The sequence below is a fragment of the Saccostrea cucullata genome, unplaced genomic scaffold (assembly GCF_032062105.1).
Source record: "Saccostrea cucullata isolate Sc308-1 unplaced genomic scaffold, CSIRO_AGI_Scuc_v1 ctg1235, whole genome shotgun sequence".
In the NCBI taxonomy this organism is placed as follows: Eukaryota; Metazoa; Mollusca; class Bivalvia; order Ostreida; family Ostreidae; genus Saccostrea; species Saccostrea cuccullata.
Window position 1 is genome coordinate 128,823 of NW_026921301.1, and position 10,667 is coordinate 139,489.

Below are 10,667 nucleotides of genomic sequence, written 5' to 3' on the forward strand. Positions count from 1 at the left end.
AATATTTGTACGAGCAAAAAAGTAATAAACTTTCTCAATCCTGAAATGTGAGAGAACACTTTCATAAGTCTATATATTCTTTTTGTAGGAGTGGAAGGGGGTTATGAACAGATGTATATTTGGCCAGTGCATCCTCTTCCTAGGTTTTTGTTCGTTTCATTTTAATTATTTTTAAATGATGTAACTTCTAACTCACTTTACAATATCACCGATATGTTTTTTTTTTCACAGCTCGACCATGAAGAAAATACTTTTTACAGTTTGTGGAGAAATGGCATTTTATGAAAGGGAAATTTCCGTACCCACATCTGAACCTTCCGAATGGAATTTGTCTCATTTCGATGAAGAAACAGAATTGAAATATAAAAGTACTTTTTGGATCCCACATTTGTTTTCACTTGACAGAAATCTTCAGAGAAGCGGGAATGAAACGAAAAATGTCTTTTTGGATTATTTTACCTTCTTTGATCCTGAAAAGGATTATACATTATCATTCCATTTACTCAATTCAAAAATTATTGGTTTGACATCGGAAGGATTTGTGAAATCAATCGTGGTTCTGACTTTGATTATCGGATTGCTAGGCTTTGTAGGAAATGTGACCATATGCACAATTTCATGTTGTAAAAAGTTTCATACTCCGACATTTGTTGCCATCGGGTGTCTTGCTTTGCCCGATACCCTAAATATCATCTCATTGTTTGTACACGGTTTTTCATCTTTGTATGTTTATTTTTGCTCTCAACTTTTCCATTACAAAAGACTCTTTGGGATTAAGTCGTGATATTACACAGAAAATTTTAGAAAATATTACGATAGGATGCTTCTTATATTGTATTTAAAAATTAATAAAATTTTCACAGAATCAAAGTGACAATATAACTAAGTGACGGTCTCGATGAAATTGAATTTGACAATTTATATTAGAGGCAAGGTCAGATCAAGGTCATTACCTTTTCCCTGAAAATTAAGAATAATAAATTACTGTTGCTAATCAATATTTAATTAGATAAAAAACATCTTTTAACTCATAGTTGTATGAAACAAGAATATCAGCCGTCTCGTTCTAAAGTCATCATTTCGTAAGTTCTATGGTCGATACAAAGACCTTGTCAGCAAATACAATTTATCGTTGAGTCAAATGCTGACTGACGTTTTTCATACTAGTTGTTAGTCCAATATTTAAACACCAAATTGACGACGTATTTTCCCGTTATTTCCTGATCATGACAAGGAGCAAACGGCGGGTATGACCGGTCGGCAGGGGATGCTCACTCCTCCATGGCACCTGATCCCACCTCTGATGTTTCGGAGGTCCGTGTTTGCTCTGCTCCTATTTTGTATTGTTTTATGGACTTTGAGATTGAATACTGTTCGTTATCTCCATATCCCTCTCCTTCTGTCCGGATCATTGAAAAGAAAACAACAAGAAATCAGGAGGAAGAAAACAGACAGCCCTTGTTAGAAAATAAGATATTAAAAATGTTTTTCTTCCCAAAAAATTCTAAATAGAATATCTCCTTCGATATTATTGATTTACATATTTTCAGCACACTTTTCGTCAATTGTAAAATAAAAGTGATTTTAGCAATTTTTAATTCTTTTTAAGGGAAAATTATTTCATTTTATTTCGACGGGATGAGGGCATAAACACATTGTTTTCGTGCCAACTCCTACTGCGACACCACTGGCACTTGATATTTTTATCCTCAAGTTTTTTTTATAATTGAAAATTACACCAAACAGCATAATTTAATTTCTTTTCGTTAGCATAAGTGAAGTATTTAACATGTAGAGTGTTCGATGTTTTCTTTTAAGCGTATAAATTAGATATGCACTTTATTATGTGAGTAAAATGTCTTGGATATTTAAACAGCTGTTTGCGTATTCTATTCATTCGAGTTCATACTCAACTAAGAAGTACAATGTTTGAAGAGAATCAACACAAACAAATCGTATTTTTCTTAACGGTTGTTTTAATATTATACTTTTTACATGTATCGGTGTAGAATGTTAAGTTTTGACGAAGATGATAAGCGCTGTCCTTTATTTACTTATATTTTCAGAGGATGATAATAAATTCAGAATTGTACATTGTAAGTAACATTAAAGAATATTTTCAGAATTGTACATTAAATCTTTAATATAGATTAAGATTTCAACATCGGAGTCTGCTGAGGAAGTCTGTTTACAAAACTTTAAAATGAACATTAAATAAAGAAAAAAAAAAACAGTGAAATATTTTGTATTAAGCTGAATATATAACTCATAACTAATAAATGTTTTGTTTATTCTGAATTTAGTCTCTTTACAATTATGGTTCAGAAAAGATTTTTTTTTGCGGATGAAGAGAGTGAAGGAGAAAATAATACATGTTATAATTATAATATGGGTTTTTTTTATTGATGAAAAGAAAGGTTAAATCCGTCAAGTGCCTGTGTGCGGCACGGGACCTCGGTTTATACAGACTCATCCGAAGTACCAGAAAAATAGAAGTAGGAAGTCTTATGATTAAGTTTATATATAAGAGTCTTTTTGATAAAAATATAGCGACATCTTAAAAAACACAATTTCCGGAGAGAAAGACAGAAATTTCTTTTTTACTTTTCCTTCTGTTTTGCAATAGAAAAGCAAGCATTTATTAGCAATATATTCCTTTTATTCAGTCAATAAAAAAAAGAAAACACATTCTCTTTTATAGCACATTCTTTTGACATTTTGACTAGAAAGCTATAATGCAGAAATTGATGATTACCACTTACTATTCATAATTTTTTTAAGTAAAATTTTCTATTTTGATATGAAAGTAAAAATTGAAATAATTGAAAACTTGTAATGCACATAATTTTTTGTTTTAATTTCTATTTTTATGTTCCAATCATTCTCTCCTGTAGATCCACCTTTCCCCTTTCTACCAGCTTTGGTATAGACTATTAATTAATTATCTCATCTGATCAAATTCCTGTTTTGCACACATTTTTATATACCTGAAATCCAAATGTGTGAAAAATGGAAACAAACCATAGACTGATGCACTGATTGAAATATGTGAAACGTATTTCTGACAAATAATCTTGTCGGTGGGTTAAAGTGAAAATAAGACATGTCGTCCCAATTTCAAACAGTGATTAGCCGAAACTTAATTTGGACGGATTTTATTAAAAATATCTTTTTATAATGATTTTCAGATGAATTAGTATATCCATGAATGTTTTGGATTACTATATACTGCGGATAGAATGCCAAAATATTTCTCTTTTATATCAATTTTATTTTGCACCGCTGCAAGATATCTTTAATTTACTCCCTGACATATAGGAGAATATACCCAGTACAAATGAACGGCTTCATCAATCTTTTTGTTTCAAAAGATAAAAAATTAATTTCCACTGGAGAAAAGGAAAAGATCGAAAACCATTTAAAAGAAAAATTCAATGATAATTATTCGTTTACTTTCCATTATAAAGGTATGTTTTTATTATTTTTGATTTTGATATAATTCGCCTTATCATTATTAAATGATAATTAGCTTAAATGACAAACAGCAACTTAATAAAGAGGTGTATTTGTCATATCAGTGGATAAATTTTGATCCCTATTCTTTTCTCGGTGAGTTTATATATCTTTTCTAAAGGGGAATCCTTCAAAATTTCCGCCTATTATCAGACTTTGGCAGACGCAGAAAATAACCATGTTGTAAAAGATGTGGCTATTTTTATTTTTTTCCTTCCGTTTGAGTATATTTATATTTTATTATATAATATCTTCATTTTCCTTCAGCGAGCTTCAACGGCTATTTTCTCTCTTATCTTTTTCCCCCCAGAAGGAACAGGTATCAGAAAACTTTTGAAAATTGATAAGGGTTTCTTTTTCTAATTATACATTTTAATTTTCATATAATAATTAATAATTTTCATTTTCTTTCCTAGTTTGATCTATTTTTTTATTTTCTGACAATCATTTCTGTCTGTCCGTCGGTCCGCCCGTCTGTATGATTTCTGTAAATCTGTAACATTTTAGTTTCTGCTCGATATCTTGAGTACATGTATAGCTGCAGAAATTTAGAGTGATGGTTTGATAAATTAGTCTTCAGCCATAACGCTACTGATCCTGTAATCATAAAACAATATTATCACAGATAATTTAATTCATGCCGCTATTAGAAATACATTATATTTTACATCTTAGGATAATTCCGCATATCCCTGCGCAGTCTGCAGGATATGCGCCTTTATCGCAGCGCAATTATCATATATCCTTTCATTGCGAAATCGCAACCTTTGCTTTTCTTGACAGAGTAACCCAATCAAAATCCTTGATTTTGTTGCGCCATTTTTGTTAGCCTGGTATTGCGTTGAAAAAAAAACCCACCACCCACCCTTTTTGGGGTTTTTGGTTTTATATTATTTTGCATTTTAGTTCTTATTTGTATTTTTCTAATAACTTGTCATACGTTTCTTGGATTGGCGCAATTGTGTGGACGCCTCTAAGGATTTACTCATTTATTTCACGGGCACTGGAAGTTAAATCAGAACTTACCTTTATATTCAGTTTGGATAAACCGGAAGTAAGGCAGTCTAGCAAAATTCTTAGGCACTTGGAGGTATAAAAACATCTTTTTCTTCGAAGGGACGGCATTGGGGCGGAACGAAACGGTACATATATTTAAAGTAAGTTATATGTGAACGATTAATCGCGTCAAGTATTCTGAGAAAGGCCTACAATACCCCAAACCCGAATTTGCCTCAAAAAGAGTGTCCAAACTTCTTTTTTCATACATACACATACTATATATTTACATTAACTTCCAGTGCCCGTGATTTATGTTATATTTTATGCATATTTACATGTACTCTGATATGTTCACTGCATGTAAATTTCTAGTCAGTCTCAGGGGGATCACACTTGTACCTTTCATCTATGTACATGTAACCTGTATTGTTTAATATTAGGTGATCCCCCTTAATGATTTGTTATACATTTTACTTTCTGTCATTGTATTAAATGACATATTCGACAAAACCGCATATCTGCGTTTGATTATTTTTCACTGCACTATCAGGCTGATATTTCTCATAGGAGACATAAAAAGAAATTAGTTAAGTTTCACTCCTTGAATTTAGACACATTCTTTAAAAACGCGTCGATTGTGCACAGTGATAAACACATTTATCTGAATACTACTATCGTTACAGGGGAGTACAAATGTCGATTTTATATATTATTATATCCTATTTTATTTCTATTGAAATATGCACAGTGGGGCGTTTGAAAACAGACAACCACTCCTCTCACAGGGTTCAGGTCATTTATATAGACAAAGTGAGCAGCTTAGAGTATACAAAAGTTATTGCTCTTAAATGTAATAAAACAACAATATTATCGAATCAATCCTAGTAATGCATCATTTTAATTATATGGTTTTAGATTACCGGTAGTCCAATTCAGGGAAAAAGCATCAGTATCAGCAGCATCTGGATCAAATACCTAAGAAATGAAATTTCTTAACTATGCATTAAGTCTTGAAGCAAACAAATCAATGTCAAGAAAGAAAAAATGATGACAAATTCGAATAAAATTGTCAGATTTAACATCCATTCTTTAATCTGAGAACTGTCTGGAAAGAAAATCTGCTTTTACATTTTCCACTCCTGGAATATGTTTAGCTGAAATAATTATATATTTGTCTAAACACCAGTTCCAAAATTGAATAGCAACAGAATCCAGGGATTCAGAAGTCATTCCACCCATGGAATTAATATAAGCAACTGCAGTAGTGTTATCAGATTTAATACCAATGTGACAGTTTGAATAGCTTGCAAAAAGATTTCTGAGTGCAAACTGAATAGCTCTAAGTTTCAATTCGTTAATATGCATCTTAGATTCTAAAACAACCGAGGCCCCGTGTCGCAGTAGGTACTGGCACGAAAAAGATCCCTCACTGCCTAAAGGCCCTGAGTGCCGAGCATAGGACAAAATTTGTAGCCCTCCACCGGTAAGTGATGGCGTCTCCACATGAGTGAAAAATTCTCGAGAGTGACGTTTTCTGAAATAACCATTTCCGATTCATAATCTATAGAATTTTTAAGACTTTTTTATTTTATCTCTTTCCAAATTTCTGTAATGCAAAGGTCCAACAAATATAGCATTGATTGCATGAACAATAAGACCAATCAAGGATGCAAATTTACGCTCGTGTAAAATCTCTTAACATAGTGTCATAATTTTTGATACCTTCTCATCAGTAAGAAAGACCTTTACTTCTACAAAATCAATGATAAGGCCAAAAAATTTTATTCTTTGAGCGGGTATCATTACTGACTTCTTGCGGGAATGAGAAACCAACAAACCAACTCATTTGTCACTATTTCAGTTTTAGTTTCTCCCTTACATTTCTCAAAACTTGTATTTACAATGAAAGAATCATCAATATAGAAACAACATTAATATTTTTAATATTCATAGATCTGAAAAAAATTGGAAAAAATTCTAGGCGCAGACGCCAGACCAAAAGAAGAACAGTAAATTTATACAAACTGTCATTCCAATTAAAAAGCCAAAATAATATTTCCTGAAACCTGGATGAATACTTATACTGAAATAAGCATCTTTAAGATCGATAGTTGTCAAATAATATTTTTCAATTAGTTCCAAAACAAAATGCCGATTTTCTTGCTTAAAATGTTGGTATTCAATAATTTCATATTGGATTTTTGGGGGTAAAATCCGTGTTCATGAGATATTTACACTTACCTGCCTCCTTAACTATTTGCAATTTCCCTCTAGTTCCCCATACAATGCGTCGATATATTTTTTAGAGTAACTACGGTATCACCTCCAGTTATCCCCCTTAACTATAACTCTTCAGTTTCTCTCGACGAACTTAAAAGGTTCTGACCTTTCAACTTCCTCGAGAGGGGAGGAGGGCCGGGTGAGGCAGGTAAGTGTAAATATCTCATGAACACGGATTTTACCCCCCAAAATCCAAGTTCATTTCAATATTTCCACTTACCTGCCTCCTTAACTATTTGCAAAGGAATTTGCAGCCCAAATTGGAGGTGGGAGAGGAAAAGTAAGTGACAAAAGTACATAAAAGGTACATAATTACCTATTTTTGCTTCCCTCTCCTTGACGAGTCCAAAATTGCTGCCTTAGCAAAAATGGACTGATGATCTGGAACATCTTTCAGATAAAATGATGTAAAGGTAGATTCAGATGCCCAGTGTGCTGCCCGTAAAATCTCTTCTGCAGATACACCACAGAACAAACCCCAGGAAGTTGACAACTGTCTAGTGTCATGTGCTCTAACTAAATTTAATGTTGCTGCTTCTGCATTATCATACGCAAAACGAACCATGCTAACTATCCATCTTGCAGTAGTGTCCTTTGATGCTTCCTTGTGGTTATTCTGTTGGTAGGTCACAAATAACCTATTTGACTTCCGAATAGTTTTCGTTCTATTGATATAAATCTTCAATGCACGACAAGGACACAATTTTAAATCCTCTGAATCTGTGGCGAATGAATCAAATGCAGGAATGTAAATAGGGTCCCATGGTCTATTTATGGTTTGAGTTTTTGCAAGGAATTCCATATTTGGTAACATTTTTATCCCTTTCCTCTCTATTCTAAAGTGACCATCATCTAAAGTGAGACTGTGAATCTCGCTCACTCTCGAAGCTGAAGCTATGGCTACCAGAAAAACAGTTTTAAGAGTCAAAAACTTTAGATCTGCTGACTCTAGTGGTTCAAATGGATGTTTTGTGAGAGTATACAAAACCAGTGGTAAATTCCAGTTCGGTGTCAACTGACGTACAGATGGGTGTTTATTAAATAAACCTTTCAACAATGAAGAAAGTTCTGTACTTGTACCAATACTGCTCCCATTCTGATGAACTATTGCTATTGCTGACTTGTATCCAGCTATAGTCTGTGGTTTACACTTTCTCACATTGAAAAGATACATAAAAATTGTCTAACTCTGGTATAGATGTTGTAATGGGATTAACACCCTGTTCTTTACACCAACTGTTATATATTCTGAGTCTTACATCATAAACTGTTTGTGTAGATGTCTTTCTGGCATTTGCCATAATTTCTGCAATTTCTTCAGAAAATCTTCTTGACTTGTGTTGCATTTTGACAGTTTCCATGCTACAAGACTGAGAGTTTCTAGGTTTTGATGAAAAATCTGATTGTGATTTTGAGACAGAAGATCTGGCCACAGTGGTAATTTGACTGGTACATCGATCAGAAGATCTATTATCTGAGGATACCACGACTGCCTGGGCCACATTGGAGCAATGAGTAGTACAACAGTTGCCTCTTCCCGTATCTTCTGTAAGACTTTGGGCACAAGAATAGGTGGTGGGAATGCATAAGCATAAATCCCTTCCCAGCTCATTGCTAAGGCATCTACTTGAAAAGCATTGATGTCCGGAAACGGGGAGCAACAGACTGGCAACTTCTTGTTTTGCGCAGTTGCAAACAAGTCTATACATGGAGTTCCTAATTGTTGGAACAATAAATTTACAACAGTTTTGTTGAGTGACCATTCTGTCATTCGAACTATTTTCCCCCGGGAAAGTGCATCTGCAAGAAAATTCTTCTTCCCTGGAATGTGAACAGCTCGTATTGTAATTTTGTTCTGTATGCACCACTGGAACAACTCCCAAATTAGATAACACAGTTCTGGTGAGTGTGTCCCCCCTTGCTTGTTGATATAGCTGATCACTGTTGTGTTGTCTGACCGTATAAGGATCACTTTTCCCTTTATCAAAAACAGAGCTTCTTGAAGAGCCAACTGTACTGCCTTTAGCTCCAGCCAATTTATGTGCTTCTGTTGATATTGCTGCGGCCAGACCCCTGACGTCTCCCAGTTCTCCAGGTGTGCTCCCCAACCCTGTTCTGATGCATCTGTTATCAATGTCAGTTGGCTTGGCGGATCCTGTAAAGGCATTCCCTTGAAAAAGTTTTCCCGATTCATCCATCACTGCAGGTGCTGAATTAGGATTGGCCGGATCACTATCACATGAGTAAGAGGGTGAATCTTTGGTCTCCACATTGCTAACAGGTATAACTGTATAGGACGCATGTGTAACCTTCCCATCGGAACCAGATAGATGCATGAAGCCATCAGTTCTAACAATTTGAGAATAACTACTGCTTGAGTGTGTTGACTTATTGATAAAGTCTGCATTATGTCTGAAATATTCTGAAACCTGGACTCTGTTGGTGTTGCAATGCCCTCTACCAGATTGAAATGTGCTCCCAGATACTCTATATGTTGGGATGGCACTAGGGACGACTTTTCCCAATTCACTAACAATCCCAGCTCCTGAACTAGATGTAATACATAGTCTCTCTGTTGAAGAAGAGTTCTCTTGCCTGGATTGATCATCAACCAATCGTCTAGGTACATGAATATTTGGATTACCATTTTTCTTAAGTGTGCCGCTAGGACTGCCATTATTTTTGTGAAGACCCTTGGAGCAGAACGAAGTCCAAATGGCATTGCTCGAAACTGGTAACTCTGGCCTAGAAATTTGAATCTTAGAAATTTCTGGAAATCTGTGTGAATTGGAATGTGGAAATACGCATCGGTCAAATCCAGTGAGATTGCAAAGTCCCCTTTTTTCATTGCTTTCATTATAGAACACAATGTTTCCATTTTGAAATGTCGAGGTACTATTAACTGATTTAGAGGTTTTAGATTTAGAATTGTCCGAAGCCCTCCTTGTTTCTTTGGCACCACAAAAATGGAGCTGTAAAACCCGTCGCTTACTTGCCCTGCAGGCACATGTTCTATAACATTTTTTCCTGATAACATGTTTATTTCTGCTAAAATAACTGATTCGTGAATACCATATCTTGGTACACATGTTTCCTTGATATTTACATAGGGTTGAATCATTAATTCCAATTTTAACCCTTCCCTTAGGGTCTCTATTACCCATTGATCCTTCGTGATTACAGTCCACTTCCTGTGGAATTCTAGCAAACGTGCCCCTACCTGGGGAAACATATTTACAGACTGGCTGTTAACGAGATTCACTTCCTTGGAGTCGGAAACCCTTTCTGGTTCCCAAAGGTTCGCCTGGAAAAAGAATTTTTCCTGTTCCCTTGTCCTGAACGAAAATTGTCCTTGCTGTGATCAGAACTTAAGGCATTAGTCTCATTAAACTTAGGGACTTTTGCAGAATGAGTGGAGGTCTCATTTACCTCTGCTTTCCTCTTCCTGCTCAACTCGGTAGAGTTCCTATTTTCTCTACTCTTGTAGTTCTTATTATAACCCTTTGATGTATTGTAAACATTTTGGGTTTCTCTAGCATCTCGTAGATTCTCAGCAGATGTATGGAGAGATTCAAAGTACTGTCCATTAAATAACTGGTTGCCGAAAATAAGTAGTTTCAGCAATTTCTTCTCTGTTGCCTTGCTTATAAAATCTACATTTTTAAGAAAAACTTGTCTTCTACTCAAGACTGAATTTGCCATCACTCTTGCTGTCAAATCAGCCATGCTTCTGAAAGAGTTGATGAGGGCTTTACGTCCTTCCACTCGATCATCCCCACATTCAGCCTCATCTAAGAAAGCTGCTATCATAGTGCCATATGAAATGGCTCTGAATAAGGCTCTTGCTGAATTGTCAATTCGCCGAAAGTCATTAT

General features: G+C 34.8%; 1 protein-coding gene across 1 annotated transcript; it reads right to left on the reverse strand.

The window, feature by feature from the left end:
* Positions 1-8,047: 8,047 nt before the first annotated feature.
* Positions 8,048-8,959, reverse strand: LOC134259672 (uncharacterized). The gene has a single exon (XM_062742265.1). It carries the CDS (start codon positions 8,957-8,959, stop codon positions 8,048-8,050), a length of 912 nt encoding a protein of 303 aa, XP_062598249.1.
* Between the last annotated feature and the right edge of the window lie 1,708 nt (positions 8,960-10,667).

Excerpts from the sequence above, each read along its gene's own strand:
- LOC134259672 (XM_062742265.1), bottom strand. The coding sequence starts at position 8,959 with ATGCCTTTACAGGATCCGCCAAGCCAACTGACATTGATAACAGATGCA.